General features: G+C 40.4%; 1 protein-coding gene across 2 annotated transcripts; it reads left to right on the top strand.

The window, feature by feature from the left end:
• The first annotated feature begins 544 nt into the window (after positions 1-544).
• On the top strand, positions 545-17,122 carry hephl1b (hephaestin-like 1b). 2 transcript variants are annotated; one of them, XM_054755815.1, is made up of 20 exons: positions 545-859; positions 3,643-3,887; positions 6,232-6,444; positions 6,880-7,062; positions 7,140-7,394; positions 7,666-7,834; positions 8,533-8,672; positions 8,775-8,906; positions 8,981-9,186; positions 10,221-10,359; positions 10,430-10,642; positions 11,002-11,218; positions 11,294-11,433; positions 13,190-13,315; positions 13,380-13,486; positions 13,781-14,012; positions 15,870-16,009; positions 16,102-16,255; positions 16,338-16,358; positions 16,505-17,122. In XM_054755815.1, the coding sequence occupies exons 1-20, from the start codon at positions 684-686 to the stop codon at positions 16,573-16,575; spliced, it is 3,279 nt and encodes a 1,092-aa protein (XP_054611790.1). In that variant the 5' UTR covers positions 545-683; the 3' UTR covers positions 16,576-17,122. The 2 variants fall into 2 exon arrangements, with proteins under 2 accessions (XP_054611790.1, XP_054611789.1); XM_054755814.1 differs by having other exon boundaries at positions 546-859; positions 10,218-10,359; positions 16,505-17,118.
• Positions 17,123-21,565: the final 4,443 nt, after the last annotated feature.

The raw sequence follows: 21,565 nt of genomic DNA, 5'->3' as shown, positions 1-21,565 counted from the left end.
AGCTAAAATTGTATCTTCTAAGGATATGAAGTGGGTGCCATGCTGATGCCATGAAACACAAATTGATGACTAGATCATCTCCAAGCACAGAGCAATTACACGTAATCTACCATGAACCATGATTACGTACCAAGAGTCCAATCACCTGCGCAACAGCAATTGCAATGCATACATATGGCCAGCAGGTGTCAGCACTACATGTTGCACCATTGGCCACGACATTAGGTACACCTACATCATCAGGTCCCATGCAAGAGCTGTGTCAGCAATTCTGTCTTTAACAAGAATAATAATAACATTAATAACAATAATGCTCACCACTGATTGGCACTGTTAATTCGTACTAATTTAACATTGTGTATATTCATCACCAGTGGAAATTTAAAATAACACCCATGACAGTGCACTTCCATGTACTGTAATTGGCCCAATTTCTTTAATTTCCCAGTCGTATCATAATATCAAAACTGCCATAATTATCGCGAGAAGATTGCGTGTTTTTTAATGCATGATCCAGGGAGGCGGTCTCTGCTTCCCTGCCTCAATGGGCTGACTGTCTTCCTTTTGCACATATTCTAGTGACTTGTTGCGCTCACAGTGCGGTGTGCGCACTTCAACAGCAGCGGTCCGTGGAGTTCTTTCTTTGGGGTCCCCCACCCCCTCCCTCAGACAGCCGTGTGACCATGGCGGGGACATGTAGAGTGTTGATGACGACTTGTTTGTTGTTTGTCTTTCGACTGTCCGTGGAGGGGCAGTGGGGCCGAGAAAGGGTTTATTATGTGGCAATCATCGAGGACTTGTGGGATTATGCGCCAAGTGGAAAAAACCTGCTCAACAACGTGGACATCGCAAATGATGAGTGAGTAAACGTCAGAGTGAAGACAAAGTCAAAAAAGAAAGTCATTTTGTGGGATTTTTGTGGAAGATCCTGAACTATGTCCAGTCTATTCGAGTATGAAGTTGTAATTACTGTGTTAGAGTTTAGTACTCTAGTTAATAAACTTATATTTGTTTTCTTACAGTCAGGTCCCAACTGGAGGTCTTTTGTTGTAGCCTGAGGATGCATAAGTGGAGCAGGCGTAACTCCGAATCTGCCTGAACTCTTTACCCACTCCTTTCTGTGACATTGACCATAATAAAACACTCACACCTGCAGCAATATAACACATTTCCTCATACAGCGGCAAAGGGCATTCATTTACGCAACTTCAGAGAGTACCAGGTGGCTATTTGGGACAAGATGTTTATTGGGGGGAAGCCTTACTGTTTTCCTACAAATACATTTCCTCATGTAGTGGCCAAGAGCATTTATTTAACAGCAGAGAATACAAGATGCCTATTAGGGGTAAAGCGTTTACTGTCTTTGTACAAATGTATTTCCTCACATAGTGGCCAAGGGTGTTTATTTACGTAACCACAGAGGGTGCTGGGCTGCTAATAGGGGTAAGGCGTTTACTGTCTTTGTACAAAAGCATCTCCTCATACAGGGCACTGAATTACTTAACAGCAAAGAGTGCCAGGCGGCAATTAGGGGTAAGGTGTTTACTGTTTATTTACTAAATGCATGTCTTCACAAAGCGGTTGGGGCCGTTTAATTGACTCAAGCTTAGAGAGTACCAGACATCTACTACGGCCAAAGCAGTTATTAATTGGATTTATACAAATAAATGTCCTGATGTAGTCGCAAAGGGTCAACTACAGAGAGTACCAGGTGGCAAGTATTTGTTAAAGGTGATGTTTTTATGGGGCAGAGGGCTTTTGTGCGGTGTAGGTTGTGATAATCAACCATCGACCACGACATGTTGTGGCACCCCCTGTTACATTTAGTTATTCTCTATTTAGTTTATCGATTCAAGCGCACATCAAGTGATCAACTGGGGTATGGCATCCATTTGAGGAGAGGCCACTATTTGGGATGTACAAAATGAAGTACAACTTTTCCCCCATCTTTGACACAGGTCATCACAAGGAAAGTTACTGGAGTTGTAATTAGTGGTCCACCACGCACGCACAGTGGATGAGTTTGGACGGTCATGACATCCTATAAGTTTTCTTTTAAGCATACCAGAGTAGCATGATTGGATAATACAGGACGTTTTTGAGTTGCTACATGGACCAAACCATTTTTCCTTGAAGCCAGCGACCACTGCAGTCCACTGAGATTTACTTTTATTCCCATCAGCTATTTTAAGCCAGACTTGTTTTGTTCTCTCAATATATTTTGCTTCCCAGTTTTGGGTACAGTGTTGCAAGCATCTTTTTGACCTCTCAGCAATGCTATCAGATCTTTAGCCAATCTGGTTGGAAGGATTTGTGACTCATTTCCGCTTGATGGGGCACAGTGTGTGACTGACATCGAAGGAAGATGGTTCACAGCCTTTGAATTAACCCTTTGAGCGCCAAAGTCTCAAAATTGCTTAATTGAACGCGCCCTCGACACAAATACGATGCCTCGTGTAGTTACTATTTTACACCAGGACATGTGTAACTTTAATCTGAGCAACAGTTGTGGGTGTGTTTCTATGCAAGGTTTAGGAGTTTAATGAGTTTAGGAGTTTGAACACCGGAGCTTGAGAGATGAGGAAGAGTATCACAAGTGGATCAGACATTTCGGTGAGCCTGTTGGCTATCGTGGAGACAGGGATCTGACAATTTCTGGTCACGTCATATTATGCAAATTAGATGCACATCACAAACTTTGGGTCATACTGATGATTTTTCTCATTTACAGTATGCCTTTATCTATAACCATTCTCATGCTACAACCTTTTGAAATAGTAATATCAAAACTGAATATTTTCTTGAAAAACACTTAAATCGTATTGATGGCAAACAACAATGACATCACAGCTTCTGTTCAATTTAGACCTTTTAAATAGGCAATACAGTGTGACTAATTGCAGTCACTCCAGTACAGTTATACTGCACATTTTACAGTGGCATTTTGTTGTGGCCAACCTGAGGCACACCTGTGGAACAATCATGCTGTTTAATCAGCATCATGATATACCACACCTGTGAGGTTGATGAATTATGAATCATGAAAATCCGACTAACGCGGATTTAGACCGATTATTAGAGAGGAATAGTTTTAGATCTTTGAGATCAGCTCATGAAAAATGGAGCAAAAACAACAGTGTTGTGTTTACTGTACATAGGCCTGCTTGGCGAGCGCACATTTGAAGCTTGATGACTAAGTTCCTCTTGTTGAGCCGTAGTGTGTGACTGACATCGAATGAAGATGAATTTGAGCCTTTGAATTCATTCGTATTGATGGCAAACACCTATGACGTCACACCTTTTTTGTTCAATTTAGACCCTTTAAATAGGTCTGTCTGACTAATTGCACTTAGACTCATACAGGCTGAGGTGATTTCTTAAAACCTGAATGAAGATGATACATATACACACACACACACACATATACACTACCAGTCAAACTTTTGACTCGATCACAGGTAAAAGTTATAGTTGTCTTTAGCAGATTAACGCTACTTGTACGAATTGCACCACTGCGCCACAGCATGGATGTAAGTCAGCTTCCCATAGCTGACATCACGTACTTCTTTTTTTATTCAACTGAACAATGCTTTTTTAAATGTAAAATGACCTTCTGATATCATTTGATTTGATCCATTCCAGGCATGCTTCGATATTTCTGCAGAGAGGACCCCAGCGTATCGGCAGAGAATACAAAAAGGCCATGTTCCGACAATACACCGATGCCACATACAGCACACAAGCCAGCCGACCACCCTGGTTGGGCTTCCTGGGGCCCATACTGCGAGCGGAGGTTGGCGAAGTTATCGTGGTCCACCTGAAAAACCTTGCATCCAGGAACTACTCGATGCATCCCCATGGAGTTTTTTATACGAAGAACATGGAGGGTAACTGTTCTGTTGTTTGGGTTATCTTACTGGTTGCCAAAAGTATGAGCTCACTTGCTTTTACACACATATGAACTCAAGTGGCATCTCATTCTTAATCTATCGGGTTTAATATGACTTCAGCCCACACTTTGCAGCTATAACAGCGTCAACTCTTCTGGGAAGGTTTTTCACAAGGTTTAAGAGTGTGCTTATGGGAATTTTATACCATTTGTAAGGTCAGACACTGATGTTAGCCGAGAAGGCCTGACTCGTGGTCTCCTATTCACCCCAAAAGGTCTTCTATCAGGTAGAGGTTAGTCAAGTTCCTCCACACCAGACTCACTCATCCATGTTGGAACAGGAAAGGACCGTCTCCAAACTGTTCCCACAAAGCAGCCGGATACATTAGATGTATGGGTTTGATCGAGCTGCTCGGCCATGGAAACCCATTCCATGAGGATCTTTACGCACTGTTCTTGAGCTAATCTGAAGGCCACATGAAGATTGGAGGTCTGTAGCAATTGACTCTAACCTCAGGGCACATATGCTTCCTCAGGCCAGGCGCACGCCGTCATTTTTTGTGGCCTACACTGAGTTGCTGTCGCTCCCAATCGCTTCCACTTTGTTACAATACCGCAGTTGGCCGTGCAATATTTAGTAGCAAGGAAATTTCACAACTAGACTTGTTGCACAGGTGTTCTGCTATCAGAGTATCCCGAAAGCGACCCATTCTTTATTTCAGTCTGCGTGCCTAGGTGCTTGTTTTTCTACACCTGTGAAGTGATTGGAACACCTGAATTGAATTATTTGAATGGGATGTAGTGTATCTCTCAGAGGATTTTGAAGCCTTTTGTTATGCAACAGGCCCCCATCCCCCACAATCAGTGGGAGATAGAGTCTTGTCTTTGGAATGTCCCCTTGCTAACTAACAATGAGTTTTCCAGGAAAAGAAAGAGGAAGACTAATGTAGGATTACAGGACTAGACCTTCTACTGGATTGAGATTTTGATGTCATGTTCCTTTGCATTGCTGCAACAGATACATTTTTGGTCAGGAGGGGAAGGAGTTTGAGGATATGTGAGGACAAGGAAAAACAGGACGGAGTGGTGCTTTCTGTCAGCACATGAAAAAGTACTGATAACATCAGCAAATACAGAGAAAATACTGCATCTTTTACTGGAACTTGGAACTTTCCCCCAAAGGTTTATTTGATGTTAAAACAGTGGTATTAAATTACACATGCATTAATTTCAATACAATAAGTGATCATTTTTTCATATTTTACTCCTAATAATATGTTCAGTATACCCTCTTTTAATTTATCGAGGAAAAGGCTTCTTGAGACGTCATCTGTACTTCTGTGTAGAAGGTGTCGGACGTTTCGCTCCTCATCCGAAGAGCTTCGTCAGCAAACTAATAAGTGCTGGTAGCTTAGGCCTTAAATACAGTAAGAGTGGGCGGAATTGGTGTGCCAACACCCTCCTCCTATTGGTTCGTTACACTAAGCCTGCATTCCTCATCTTTACAGTGGTATAATCCTATCCTGTTATTCACACCTACGATAAAAGGGAAGTGTCGCTCCCTGAATTGGGTATGAACGACTCTGATACTGGCTTGTTAGCATCTATTGTTCTGGCTCGGCCCTGCCTTCACCTCATTTGCAAGACTAAGAGCTGTGGGTTTTGGTCTCAGTAACCTGCTGAACACAGGGTCCAAATTGAACCTCAAACCACCATTCCGATTCAATGATGGGTTCTGTTGTTTGACAAAAATAGCTTCCTTTACTCCTCTTTCAAACCATCTGTTTTCTTTGGCCAAAATCTTTACCTCGCTGTCCTGAAAAGAGTGATTGGTAGCTTTCAGGTGTAGATGTACTGCTGATTGAGGACCACTAGCATTGTCCCTGCGATGTTGATAAAGCCTTTTTTGGAGCATTTGCTCCAAAAAAAAGGTGAAGGCAGGTGAAGGCAGGGCCGAGCCAGAACAATAGATGCTAACAAGCCAGTATCAGAGTCGTTCATACCCAATTCAGGGAGCGACACTTCCCTTTTATCGTAGGTGTGAATAACAGGATAGGATTATACCACTGTAAAGATGAGGAATGCAGGCTTAGTGTAACGAACCAATAGGAGGAGGGTGTTGGCACACCAATTCCGCCCACTCTTACTGTATTTAAGGCCTAAGCTACCAGCACTTATTAGTTTGCTGACGAAGCTCTTCGGATGAGGAGCGAAACGTCCGACACCTTCTACACAGAAGTACAGATGACGTCTCAAGAAGCCTTTTCCTCGATGGACAACTCCTGTACGACTGAGAGCCTACACAGACTCTTTTAATTTAAATATTTTTTTTTGCCCCACAGGAGCGCTTTATCCAGACGGGACGTCTGGTCTGCTAAAGCAGGATGACTCCGTACCACCAGGGGGAAGCTACACATACCGCTGGGAGGTCAGACCCGAATTTGCCCCCACCGATGACGACCCCAACTGCTTGACCTGGGTCTACCACTCTCATTTGGACGCCCCCAGGGACATTGCGTCGGGACTGATAGGGGCCCTGCTTACGTGCAAGAAAGGTATGGACTGGATGCGTGTGCTTATACTTGTATGTTATGACTTACATACAGTATATGCTATTTGAGGCAAATGGTGGACGCAGGAGATACTGACTGGTTTTCGGACCCTTCCTCACTACCCTCAATACAATTAAAATACGCATTTTGGGGTGGCCTTTTATTGTGGCCAACCTAAGGCACACATCATGCTGTCTCATCAGCACCTTGACATGCCACACCTGTTGATTATGAATCTTGAATGATGAACCCTCACTAACACAGATTTAGACAGATTTGTGAGCGATATTTGACCTGAGAGAGGCCTTTTTTTGTACATAGAAAAGGTTTTGCATCTTTGAGTTCAGCCTATGAAAAATGGGAGCAAAAGAAAAAAGGTTCAGTTTCTGTTTCTTGTGTAATACCAAATATGGCCATGTCTCATCTTTGACTCGGCAGGAATCCTGATTGAGGGTAGTGAAGGGGACACGGCTCGCAACGACGTGGACCAGGATGTCTTCCTGATGTTTAACATAGTGGATGAGAACCTGAGCTGGTACCTTGAGGATAACATTGAGAGCTACACGGATCTACCCTTGGTCATCGAGGATGAGGACTTTGAGGAGTCAAACCTGATGCATGGTGAACCTTATGAGACACTAAAGATTGTTTCAACTTCTCCATTCTTCTAACCTGTGCTTGTCCTCCCTGTGTGATAGCCATCAATGGGTACATGTTTGGTAACCTGCCCGGAATTGAGCTATGCCAGAACAGCGGAGTTGCTTGGCATTTGTTTGGCATGGGTAACGAGGTGGATATTCACTCAGCCTTTTTCCACGGGAATACCTTACTGGACCGCGGCCACCGAACAGATGTCCTCAGCCTTTTCCCGGCCACTTTTGCTACCGCTGAGATGGTCCCGACTGCGAGGGGCAAGTGGTTGGTGACCTGCCAAGTTAATGACCACCTGCAGGGTAGGGCGCCTGACCTTTTAACTCCTCTCCATCTGAGCCCGCACTGTAAACATGCAGAGACTTGCTATTTATCTTAAAAGTCTGTCCAAAGTCCCTCCAACTGGGAAGTGATTGAGGCAGTCGTGACTCTAAGGAATTACCATTCCCTTGTATCACACCTACGTTTCCCTCAGTGCATTTTATTTTATTTGTGACATTAAGAAATCTGAATTAACCTTGTTTTTTGTAGTAACACAATAAATCACAAGATGTTTCTGTCCATTCCTTGCAGCCGGGATGCAGGCCTTTTATCAAGTGAAGTCCTGCAACAGTGAGGTCAGCTCCACAGCAATGAGCGGTGTTGTCAGGAATTACTACGTGGCAGCAGAGGAAGTGCTGTGGAACTATGCTCCTTCAGGAAGAGATCTTATCCGAAATGTTTCCCTGACTGAGGCCGATAGGTATGATTCCCATTTAAGAGAGGACGACTCATTAGCCTACTATAACGCACCTTTCAAAACGTCAGCGTAGTCTATGGCAGATTAAATTCAATTACAGAATTATTTCTTGCATTTTCTGACTTTTCCCATCTTTTGTTATTGTTGTCTTTATATTTTAAACATGTACATATGATTATATTTTGCTCAGTTTAACGTTAAACATTTTTCATTATTTTAGATACCGTAATTTTCAAAACCTTTTTAGCACTACTTTTATTATTATTAAGTTTATATAATCCTATTCATGTTCATATAAGTAGGATTATATTATACTTAACATGTCACTATTTTTCAATTTTTTTTAAATTATTTTTGTCTTTTTATTTCATTTATAAAAAATATTGTTATAGTTTGGTCAGATTTGGACTTCAAATTGATTGATTTGTTTCAGTGTTTTTATCATTTCATTGTACAATCGTTCATTTAAATAATTTCATTTAGCTTGCTTTTTTTTTTTGTTAAGTTATACCACAGCAGTTTTACAGTGTGTACCAGGAGTAATTGGAAAACTAAAAAAAAAAAAAGGATTATTAAAAAATACATATGTATTGAAAATTGAAAAATGAATGATTAAATAATGAAGCATTTTCAAGTGACTGAAAGTGTTAAGTGTCTACTAATTACGCTGCATCCACTTTTCTTTCATTCCTCGTTTCCAGTCCATCGGAGACATTTTTTGGTCAAGATGGCGGTCGGATTGGTGGTCGCTATTTGAAAGTGTTATACACAGAGTACACAGACGATACTTTCAGCACTCAAAAAACACGGCAGTCAGATTCTTTCCACCTGGGAATCTTAGGTGAGGCTTATCAGTTCCGTAAAGGTTCAATTAAATTGACATTTTGCCCCATTTTGTCTTCTACTTACACCCCTCGTCTGTGTGTGTCCTGTATGTGTTTAGGTCCGATCCTGAGGGCGGAGGAGGGAGACACCCTCAGAGTGACTTTCAAGAATAACGCTACTGGAAACTACAGTATTCAGCCTCATGGCCTTCACTATGAAAAACGCTTCCAGGGAAGCAGTTATGACGATGGTGAGAACCTACTGGACATAAAAGGCAACAATGTGCTACAATGTGTTACAGCTGCAGTTCTTTCCATGCATAAGGTGTTGATAAACCTGGCGCCCATGTCACTCCGGGGAAAACCTTTACCTACACCTGGCAGGTGCTGGAAGGTCCGTCGTCCTCTGATTCCCCATGTATCCCTTATTTGTACTACTCTGCAACAACGCCTGTGGAGGACACCAACTCAGGATTAGTGGGACCTCTGCTTGTGTGTGCCAAAGGAACGCTGGGAGAGAACGGAACTCAGGTTACTTATTGTGAAATATAGGAAAATGTAGCAGTTTTCTCTTTAAATATTCTGAAAAATACTTTCATCATTGGTTGTTTAATATTGTTACATTAGGTACATCTGCACAATGTAACGCGGCCATGTTCAATGAATGAATGGCTTCAGAAAGGCCCACTTTTGCAATAGATTCCTTAATAAAGCACAGCACTCCTGTCCTATACAAGCTCTTTGACTGCCAGTTGTGCAGTAGATCATGAAAAACAGCAGAGCTATGCTGTCATATAGAGGGTATTTGACAATAGTTTGGGCAGTAGGTCCTTAAAAACAGCAGAGCTATATTGTCATACAGAATAAGGGTGTTTGGCCCTATGTCCCTAGGTCCTTAAAAACAGCACAGTGCTCCTGTCCTATTGAGGATGTTTTGCCATCGGCCCTTAAAAACAGCTGAGTGTGCCTGTCATATAGAGGATCTTTGGTGATAGGTTTTGGAGTAGGTCCTTAAAAACAGCAAAGTGATACTGTCCTATAGAGGATGTTTTGCTACCATTTTTGCAGTAGGTCCTTAAAAACAGCAGAGTACTCCTTTCTTTTTAGAAGATCTTTGGCTACTTTTTGACAGTAAGCCCTTAAAAACAGCAAAGTGCTCCAGTCTTATAGAAGATTTTTGGCTATGTTTTTACCTGCACGTCCTAAAAAACAGCAGCGCTATTCCGTCACATTGTTGGCGATAGTTTTTGCAGCATGTTCTTCAAAGCAGCCAAGAGCTCGTGTTCAATAGAGGATGTTTGGCCTGAATATTCGTAGCAGATCTTTAAAAACAGCAGAGCTATGCTATTTAGCCATCTAGAGGATCTTTGGTGATAGTTTTTGCAGTGGTGGTCCTGTTTTATGGACTTGATTGGACTCTATGGTAGCAAAATACTGTATATACCATAAAACAATCAAGTTCCCATAATAAGGTTATGAATACCTCCCTGACACTGAGCATTATTATCTTTGTAAAAACTAATGTTGTTGCTTATGTTTCATTGTTTGCACCTGATTGACAGAAGGGTGTGGACAAGGAGTTCTTTCTTCTGTTTTCTGTCATGGATGAAAACCTGAGCTGGTATTTTGCGAAGAACGTTGCGATGTTTGGCAAGGACACAAATGTGTTGGATGAAGACTTCCAGGAGAGCAATAAGATGCACGGTATGAAATACATTGAACTCATTTTTGTTCATACTTACTTATGAGAGACGTCATTTTTTTATTTCTACAGCCGTAAATGGTTACATGTACGGGAACCTTCCAGGACTGGATATGTGTGCTGGAGATAAAGTCATGTGGTACACCTTCGGTCTCGGGACTGAGGTGGACATCCACGGTGTTTACTTCCAAGGGAACACCTTCAAAAAGCAGGGCACCACGCGCGACACCATCAGCCTCTTCCCTCACACCACTGCTACTGTGGAGATGGAGCCAAACACTCCTGGTCAGTATTGTTAAATGTGGACGAGGACATCCTGTTTTGCGAGGGATCACTATATTTGACTTGCAGATACGTTATCAACACTCCTGTTTAAGGAAGGAAAAGCCACACAAAGGTTTTACATTTCCTGTTGTAGAAATATGTCAAGTATGCAAAGTATTTTATCTGAAACAGATGTGAGGGAATCATCCTAGCACCGTTAAATTCACTAGAAATTGCCTTAGAAATTGTATGTAAAACTGATAAAACTGCACGTAAAGACTGGCTTTTTTCCGCCTGTGTATGTATGACACCGGGGGGGACTAACTCAACCAAAAGCCCCTACAGTTGTAAGCATCTTCTTTTTCTCCCTATTCTGACAGACACTTACGAGGTGAGCTGCAGGGTAACAGACCACTATTCAGCCGGAATGAGGCAACAGTACAGGGTGACGTCCTGCCCGGGCCGCGAAGTGAAGAGCACGCACACACTGCCCACCAAAACTGTTGAGTATTTTATCGCCGCTGAAGAAATAGAGTGGGACTACTCACCTGACAGGGAGTGGGAGCTGGAGAAACACGACAGCACATTAGAGGACAGGTATGCGAGCCTGGGATTTGGGATAAAATGTATTGTTAGTTGTAAATAGAGAGAAAAGCTATCATTTTCTTAAAGCCCAGGCAATATATTTGTGGAGAAAGGACCGAACAAAATTGGTTCCCGCTACACAAAGGCAGTGTATCGAGAATACACTGATGACACCTTCAGAGTTCAGAAGAGAAGGAATGGCAGCCAACAGCACTTGGGAATTTTGGGTAATTATTAAGTGAACTGCTCATAAGCGAAAACTGTATATGATTTAGAATAATCAGTGTGCAGCTTGGAAAGCAGTATAGATGTACTATCTTGAAAATGACTTAACCCACAGCTATGATTGTCTAAATAGCTGGCAATACAAGTGAATACATCTCACAGTGAACATGTTCCAAATTGTGTTCAAAGTGTGAATATTTAGTATGAGTACCCTTGTTATGTTGCACTGCCTTATCATCTCGGGTGTGGAATTCACCAGAACTGTACAGCTTGTTACAGTAATGGAATCTTCGTCCACTCCTCCATGATAACATCACTGGTTGAGCTGGTGGATCATGCTGTGCTTCAATGTGTCACAGTACCGCAGCTCCCCAGTACTGGCAGCTCTCATGCAGCCAGACCATGATGCTACCACCAACATAATTGACTGTAGGCAAGATGCAATTATCTTGGTAGTCACTTGTATTGCCAGCTATTTAGACAATAATGGCTGTGTGTTAATTCATTCTCAGTGGACAGTAAAGCTATACTGCTATACAAACCGTACGCTAACAACTCTAAAGCATATCCAAGTTTCATGTCTACAGAAGATATATGTGATATATTGTGATTTTGTTTGCCGCGCAATTAACGTGCACACGTTCTGTTTGACCCTCGGCAGACGCCGTAGTTTGAGGAAGTAGCGCTTGGCGTGTAGCTACAAGCGGGAGCAAATACTGAGCAGAAATGGAGAAAGAAAATGGTATTTTGCTACATTTAGCTTAAAAGCCCTGGCAGATGGCTCTCACAACAAGACCAAAGTGATTTGTATCTACTATTGCTGTGGTCGGAATTGTCACCGACTACCTCCTTGTCGACTTGCCAGAGAGAAGTGAGAAGGTCCTGAAGTACTGCCGGTATTTTTTTATTGTCATTTCGACAGTGGTACCTTGGCATACGAGTCTCCAACTAACGAGTGTTAGGTCTTAGTGTTAGATGCGAGCCGTCTCTCTATTTTTTCCGAGGTACGGCGAGCTAAAATTTGGGTACGAGCTGCTAGTTAACAGCAGGCACAGCCAAAGACAGCTATGTATGGGCTTCTGTCAATGTGACAATGACTGAAGAGCTAGCAGCGCTAGCATTAGCGGCACACTAGGTAGTCATCAATGAAATATACGTACATTATAGCGATCTAATTTATCTTATGTATTATTTATTGTGTTAAACTATGACGGGAACAACATCAAATTAAAAACGCGAAACGAATACCGACCCACCATTCACCAGTATGAGCCTGGACTTTGTTTTTCCAGAGAGTTTATGTACCACAAATATGCACATTATACACAACATTATAGTGCAAAATTGTAGTGCAATAATACATAATAAATTATAATCATACATGGTAATAATAATACATCATAAGGTATTAAATCCAGTCCTGTTACACATATCGGTATCGGTTGACATCGAAATCGGAAACTGAGAGTCGGACAATATCGGCATTTCGGTTATCAGCAAAAAAAGCCAATATCAGACATCGCTACTTTTAAAGATAAAAACTTTGTTCCATCTGCAATTAAATTAATTATGAGTTAACTGTGGACAAAAATGTGATTAATCGCAAATACATATTTTAATCAATTGACAGCCCTACTAAAAATGTTTGCAGAAATCAGAGGTGTGTAATCACTTTGGTGAGATAATGTATGTGCTAAGCCCCATAGGTGCCATTTTTACTGTTTTAATAGGCAAGTTTGCCATTTTTTCTCCATGCAGGTCCACTCATCAAGGCGGAGGTGGGAGAGCAGATTGTGATCACATTTAAGAACAAAGCCAGTTATCCATATGCCATTTCTGCACACGGAGTTAAAGCCAGTGGCACTTCAATTGCTGTGGACCCTGGTAAGAATGCAAGTCAAACTAAATGTTTTGCTTATGTTGAGTGTTATCTGTTATGTGTTAACAGGCTACCTGACGATGGTGCAGTGGGATGTACCTGAAAGCTCTGGACCGGGGGACTCGGACCCAAACTGCATTTCTTATGCCTACTACTCAGACATGGATTTCATCAGGGTAGACGCTGCCTACATACAGTAAAACATGGAAGCACACTGTTGACAGTGTGTCATAACAGTGTCAATTGTTAACTTGCCTTTCCCACAGGATTTGAAATACACTATACGGACAAAAGAATTGGGACACAGTGCCAAATCAATTAATTATTCAGCTCGGGGTTTGGCTGGATTGCTTTGTTCTCCTTGAATGGAAAAAGCCTTAATCATTTTCCAGTACATGGCCTTCATAGTGCAAGTTTAAACACAGTAGGACGTGTGAATTGTTAATGATAGCGCGCTTGTGTGTGTTCAGGATGTGTACAGCGGTCTTCTGGGCCCGCTGGTGGTCTGCAGGCGTGGGACTCTGAGGGGCGAGGGGCCCGACCGACAGAGGGTTGATGTGGAGAAGGAGTTCGCTCTGCTTTTTATGGTGCATGATGAAAACCAGTCTCATTACCTGAAAGAAAACATCAAAAAATACCTTGGGGAGAACCCTGACAACTTCATACCAGATGAAGAGTTTGAGGAGAGCAACAAGATGCACGGTAAGACATGGAGAGGCGTGCCGAAAATATAAAACAAAGTTCAGATCTTATGTGCAGATGACTCACAGCGCATTAGTTACGCCTGCAAAATCTAATTAGATCTCATATAAGAGAAGTATCAGACATGATGTAAATTAAATAAAATTCAGTTAGGTTCAATTTCAGTTAAAACCTTATTAAGTCAAATGTGGAAACCAAAAACAAAGCATTATAACAGAACTTCCAAAGTCAAAAAGTTGTGCAATTTGGAGTTCACAACTGCAAAATGTCAGCAAATCTGGAGACTTCCGCTCAGTAAGCATCGAAAGTAATCTTTCAGAAATACAACACTTACTATTATTATTATTATTATTTTTTTTTAAGTCGCTAAAGTCCTGTCCTCCATTACATCTCTGGCAGGCATCTTCGTGACTAGTAAAACTTTTTTTTTGCTTGTTTATTTTTATTACACAGTAGTCAATTTCTCTTTATACTTAAATATTTATTTAAAACAGTGACAATTAAATACATATTTTAACTAAATATATTATGATGGCAACAGTTTACATTAGTAATCCCTCATTTATCGCAGTCAATTGGTTCCGCAATAAGTGAATTTCTGCGAAGTACGATCCAATATATATAATCTGAATATTTTTGTAGTTTATCATAGAAAACCTGTTTAGGACTTTCTAAATACATTTTTTATCATTATTAGAGCCCCCCAGACATGAAATAACACTCCTATTACCCAGTATATTTCATATAATCTAAGAAAATAAGCCATTTAAGACATATATAAGACACGTGCTCGTGTGGTTCTATAAATGTCTTCTGGACGTGTGAACAGGAAGTCACATCAGGGATTTAGAGTTGAGTACGGCCACAACATTAGCTTGTTGTATTATGATGATTATGGCTATTATTATTATTATGTTATTATTGTTCCTGTGATATAAATAATTTTAAATGAATAAAAGCCTGTCATTGGTGATCAAGTCTGGTTCGTGTTACTAGTGACACCTAGTGGCCAGTGTAGACTACAGTTCATAAACATCTTGTATTGCCTTAAACTCTGTGTATTTTAGTTCATTTAGAACATTTTTATGCTGGAAAATGCTTAATTTAGGCCAGGAATATGTAACATTTGCTTAAATGACGACTGTATATTAAATGGCGGAGGAGGGGAATAATTACCACAAATGCTCCAATTAACGCATCTGTTTACTCCCTGCAAAATCTCTGACAGGCGCCGCGTGCATGCTCTGCAAAAACAAATAACCACCTGGGTCTCTGATTAGCGCTGGGTCAAAACCTTGGCATTAACAGCTGTGGCTGTAGGTAACCTCCTGATGTAGTTTCACTTCACAAGATGGCAGTAGCTGCAGTTAAAAGTATTGGGTGGTCAGCATCCAGCAGCCTTATCTACCTCTGCATACACTTTAAAATGTTGCTTTTGTGTTTGTAAAGGATTTCTTCATTCATTGGATCTCATTACATTGTACAAGTGTTGTGACAGATCGATGGTTCAATCCAAATAATAACGTTGGACAGAATTAACCTAAAACCTGCTCCTTCAGCAGCAGACTGTTACACCCACGGTGTAAGAAGGAGAGGTTCCGCAGGTCCTTCATACCGACCGCTATCAGGCTCTACAACACCTGAACCATTTTGTATTCACTATGTCTATGCATTGCATGCATTGTCAATGACTATGCATTCTTTACTTGTGTACATACTTGTGTATCTTGCTTGCTGCTGTAACAGATGAATTTCCCTGCTGTGGGATTAATAAAGTACTACTACTACTACTACTAAAAAAAAAAAGGATGTTTCTGAGGCGTTACCATATCCTTGGTTTCACTGTGTGTGTTGTAGGGATCAATGGTAAATTGTATGGTAACCTACGTGGACTGGAGATGTCCCAGGGCCAAAAGGTTGACTGGTACTTACTCGGGATGGGCAACGAAGTGGACATTCACACAGTACACTTTCACGCTGAGACGTTTACCTACAAGGTGAGTCTCATACACACAGAAAATGTTGTGTAAGTAAATAGGCTTTAGTTTGTTTGTGTTTTCAGTAAGATTAGCTGTCTTGTTTATGTCAGACTGACCGCGTGCACCGCGCGGACGTCTTTGACCTCTTCCCGGGGACTTTTCAAACAGTGGAGATGGTGGCTGGAAACCCGGGAACGTGGCTGCTCCACTGTCACGTGACCGACCATATCCATGCAGGCATGGAGACCACCTTTACAATCAAAGGTGCATCAGCGTGTACATTCCACAGCAGTTAGCACATACCACAGATGATTTCGCTCACTGATGAACATTTGCTCTTTTTCAGATCCAAAGATCTCTGCACATGGTAAGATTTGATTGATCTTGTAGACCTTTATACACTGATACACTGACTATTGTAGCAAAGTAAAAGGATAGTCAACTAGAATGGCACGCCGTAGAAAGCACTGTTAACAAAAGTTATTAAAGTGTAATTTGTCTTACATACGACAGCGCCAGCTACTGAAGGCTCCATAAGGATGCTGCTGCTCTTCGTCACATTTGGACTTTTGGCCATACACTGATGGACTCTGGGGACCGTCAAACTACACTGGAACAAAAAAATCACACTTGAATACTGTATATGTTTGCTTGAGTAGCATCACAATATATCAAAGATTGTACAATCATGGATGGACTTCAAATGTATGTAACTACTATAGAAACTTTGATATGTTGCATCCTGTATGTGAATGGTTTTGGCTTTGTATTATGTTGCACTATATTCAGCGTCATTTACTCGGCTGGGTTTGCAAAGCACTACTGCACCAAATATTTGAACGTACTGTACAATAAAGCTGCTTGCATAATATATATCTCCACAGGGTAGCGCTGATTCCTTTTGGTAGAGCTTTTGGTAGAGAATTTTCGTGTTTTATAAAGCCTGCTTTTTGCTCACAGTACTGCACATGCAGAAAGTCTATACTGTATGTATTTAACTACAGTATATATAATTCTATATTATACTTCACAAAATTGGCTGTGGTTATGAAAAGGCAAGATGTTCTTTAATAAATTTGGGTCGTGTCTTCAGCTGAAATGGAAAAGTCCTGCTTTAGTGCATCAAGTGCATTAATTAAAATTTTTTAAGGGCACCTATTACCATTTCACGATTACTTTAACAACAACATAATATTAAAATGTTCTGCTCATTCAGCTGTTATTTCTCAGTCCAAATGTGCATCAGTTCCAGATTATTAGCCTTTTTCTGCAATAACATCCAAAATGAGCTCATGAGCGGATAATTTTCACATCCACTAGGGGGCATATTTAATGTGTCTAGTCTAGTGGATTTGCTATGAAGTGATTTGTCTTGATTTCCAAAGTGGCAGTTTGCATGGATGGGTGGAATAATTATGTTAATTTTGTTTTGTGTAATTAACGCACGTGCACCAGAGCAAGCAGACATAGTTATGACAGCAGGCGGAGTTCTCATTGTACTTCGAAGCACAGTAGAGAGTCTGACGTTCTTTTATAACTTCATCCTGACCTGAACACATCAACAGCAGTACAATTCCAACACCATATACTGGATGTATCTCCAACTCACACACGAATCTAGTCCGTTCTCCTGGGAACGGCACTTCCTCATTCTCATTACAAGAACGCGAGATGCATTCAGGGACACTCTAAACATTACATGGCTTTATAACGTGTGCGTGTGCGTGTGTGTGTGTGTGTGTGTGTGTGTAAATAACAGGAAGATAAAGACAAACATGAAGAGGATATTCTTGTCACTCACTATGTAACTCTTAAATCGGATGTACAATTTGCTACATTTAAGTGTGCTGGAAAACACACTGAAAACAAGTACGTTTACCTTAAATTACGTGATGTCTTTGAACGCAACCCCTCATTGCCCACAATAACACGGAAGTGTGATTCAAACGTTCTGCTACTATAAAAGAGACTAGCGTTAGACAAATAGATTTCTAGACTTATGTGATATCTTTTAGTTTGATTGACATACGCGTATTTAGTTCATTTGGAGCTGTTAATACGTACAAATATATATAATCTTGTCCTGTCATTTATCTATCTGTTAATTAAATACAGTAAAAATGGGCATATTTCAGACGTAGTTGCTAATGGTGATTAATCATGATTAATCAATTTAAAAGATGGAATTGATCTGATTAAAATGTTTAATCATTTGACAGCCCTAGTAAAAATATGTAATGTAACAAGAAAACATGTAAAAATGTATACTCTTTGTCATCGTTAACACAAAGCTGACATGGTGTGTGTGTTTTTTTTTCTTTTCTTCTTGGCATATCTACTTTGGATTGATTTTATCCTTTTAAAAAGAATTAAAAATATAAAAGTGGACCCAACATTCTTTGAGTTTTCAATATGTGGCTTGGACCCCCCTGTGCTATAATGTATAAACTACAGTGTTACAGTCCTGAATTCATTTATTTGTTGCATTCGCACACAAATTAACATATACGTATGTTAATTTGAACGTATGTCTCAATTTTGTGTTTTATTGGGATTTAAAAAAAAATATTTAGCATTTTATTTTTTTAGTTTTATAAATAGATGTGTGTTTTTAAAAGCTAACAAAATGTGGGGATACGTGGATTTCACAGAATAGTAATGGCATGTAAAATAATAAAAATATCTACGTGTGTTTGATAAATCACGCTTTTTTGTGATGTTTTGTAATTAAAATACTGTTCATTCATCCAGTTGGATTAAGTGACGAAAAACTGATCAAACACCAATAGGATTTAATCTCACTGATCACACTGTAACGACACGTAATGCCACATCATTGTTGGTGTGATAGCTTCACTGACAATCACTCAGTGACTAATTTGCATGTTGATCATACGTGAATGTTGTAAGTCAGTGTTTTAAATATTTAAAGAAAAATAACATTAAATAGGGCAAAGAAGTGAATCTGTGACATATTTCCTAGCTATTTTTTTCCTCAGATGCAATAATCAATAAATTCCTGGTTTCAGTTTGGCCCATAGTCTCTTATCAGCACCGGTATTGATCCAGACAGTCACCACTCATCCTTATCGAGTGGAATCCATTATGTGTTAAACTACATGTTGTTTTGGAGTGATTCATCATTTACATCCCTGCAGTTTAACATTCCCCTTGCCACATGAACCAGTCTCATTATTATAATTAGATTTTAAAGAAACGATGTAAATTGAATTTTACACAACAAACAGCCCATTATGTTGTAAACGCCACTAACAATCGAAAGCTATTGACCTGTTGTTTTTGTTGAGCGTTGTTTTGGCAGAGATGAAGACATCAGTCAGCCAATAGCCTATAGGAGGGGCCCTGCTGTGACCTTGGGGGTGGATATATAAAGACACAGTCTGCACGTATGGACCTCTTCACAGATGCAACTCGGCCTATTGGTAGATGTTGGTGCATACAGACTTAACAGGTAAGATCTATCTTTGCATTATAGTGTACAATTAGAATTTAAAGTAGCTGTATCTGAATTGAAACCCTAAAGGGATCCTTCAAATGTCCATTTTCATTGTCCCTAAAAAGAAAAAAAAAGTCAGCTTTCTAAAAACTGCTGTAAATACTTATAAAAAAAAACTCTTTCTTTTAATCTTTTAAAACTACTTCTGTGTGAAATGTATTTACCAAATACTTATATTCTGGGTTTTTTAAGGCCTTAAATGCCCTTAAAGTTTATGCATCTCCACAATTTTTGTTGAAAAAAGACATTAAAATAATTATTATAAAATGCATTTTATAGTTTTTCTTTTTTTTAAACGCACTTGAGGTCCTATATGACAAAAAACTTTCCAGAAACTGCTGTAAATATATTCTGTATTAACATTTTTTCCCCTTTACTCGAGTAAATATTTTAGAACTATTTCAGCCTAAAAGATACATACTGTAGCCCATAATGTGCTAATTATAGTTTGGTGAGTCACTGAGATGCTGTTTTTTTTTAAAAGATACAAGAAAAGAAAAAACACACACACACATACACTGCTTACATACACATTCCATCCAGCATCAATAGTGACACACACGTATCGTTTCAGCAGCAAGGCACCCTTGGAGAAAACAGTAAAAAGTGTGCAATTTTGCTGCATGCTTTGAATGGGAAAACGTAGCACCATCTAGTGTACAAATATAAAAATAAGACTGCAAGGGAAGCTCAGCTTCCACTAAAATGTCCAAAGAAAAAAAAGTGGTGAAATATGTACTGCTGTGTGTCCATTTCATTGAATAAATATGCGTTCAAATAACATTTCTTCAGAATCAGCTCCTTATCACAGGCAACTGACATGATTTCCTTCTCATTCATCCCCGCAGCGCTACGCGCTTTTACACAGTCAGATGCTGAGCGTCTACTGACTTTGAAGGGGAAGCGTAGAGTGTGTTGTTCCACTGCGCAAAACGTCGGTCATTGGATAAATGCTGGGCTTTGTCCCACCCATCAGACCCTCAGTGCTTCTGGGGGTGTATGGGGCAGTGGGCTGGCTCGGACGCTCGGCTTCTGCATGATGATAGGATTATCTGCCTGAGGCGACATCCCTTTCTGATTGACAATGAAATGGGCGAATCAACGATCTTAAAGTATAAACCTCCTTCGGAGCATTTTCCAAGTTTTTCATTCCATTGTTCTGAACTGATCCGGAGACTTTACCGACCACCGGCGACTTTGTCTTTGTTCAAAACGGCTAGCGTTGTGTTTGGCGACTCTCTTCTCTCACACTGCGGTTTCTTTCCTCAACGAGCAGCGGCAGCTGCAGAGCTCCCCCCCCCCACCCCCCCCACCCCCACCCCGATCACTCACACTCACAGCCGTTCACACAATAGCCTCGCTGCACATCATGGCAGATACTAGAATTTACATATAAATAAATAAACACCGGAAAAAGGCCGGAAAAAACTTTCCCTCCTTGAATGACCAGCAGCCGCCACGGTGCATTAGTTTATGTTCAGATAAATGTGTAATCAAAAATGATATTTTAAATAGTTTTCAATAGGACTTTTTTGTCGTTAAGAACAAATGTGCCCGTTTTTGTGTAGATTTACGGTTTTAAGCTAATTAAGGAACAGAGGTGACAATTCTAATGTATGTTATATATTATATTATATAATATAATATATTATATTCTTATATATATATACACAGTAATATATAATGATATAGTATTTACTATTGTTTAAAAATGGAAATCCTCTCTTAAGTGTTCCATAAGACACTAGAAACAAAGCAGTCTTAACGCTGATGACCTGAGTTGCTGAATGGTTTTGTCCACAATCATTTGTTTGTCTGGTGGTCAGAATACAGTAATTGCAGGGTAAATGCTGCGGTTGGATGGGCCTCTAGTTGAGGACATTTATGCAGGGAGGTTAGGGGGTGGGGGGGATAGTTAGTGAGGGGGGCCCTGAGGTGATGGAGTCCCATTTTTCTCTCAGAGTCCAGTTTGGACCAGTTTTGCCCACTTTTTCTTCCCAGCAAACAACAGAATCCCAGTGATGCCATTATGGGTGCTCACTCAGACATAGTGGTGA

Source organism: Dunckerocampus dactyliophorus, chromosome 16 (genome assembly GCF_027744805.1).
Source record: "Dunckerocampus dactyliophorus isolate RoL2022-P2 chromosome 16, RoL_Ddac_1.1, whole genome shotgun sequence".
In the NCBI taxonomy this organism is placed as follows: Eukaryota; Metazoa; Chordata; class Actinopteri; order Syngnathiformes; family Syngnathidae; genus Dunckerocampus; species Dunckerocampus dactyliophorus.
The sequence above is the reverse complement of the archived record's forward strand: the minus strand, read 5'-3'. Positions and strand labels throughout refer to the sequence as shown.

What these genes read in the sequence shown, in the direction of transcription:
- hephl1b (XM_054755814.1), top strand. Translation starts at nt 684, where the DNA reads ATGGCGGGGACATGTAGAGTGTTGATGACGACTTGTTTGTTGTTTGTC. An exon ending in GTGGACATCGCAAATGATGA is followed by an intron (nt 860 to 3,642) that starts GTGAGTAAACGT and finishes GATCCATTCCAG; the next exon opens with GCATGCTTCGATATTTCTGC. An exon ending in GGGAAGCAGTTATGACGATG is followed by an intron (nt 8,907 to 8,980) that starts GTGAGAACCTAC and finishes TCCATGCATAAG; the next exon opens with GTGTTGATAAACCTGGCGCC.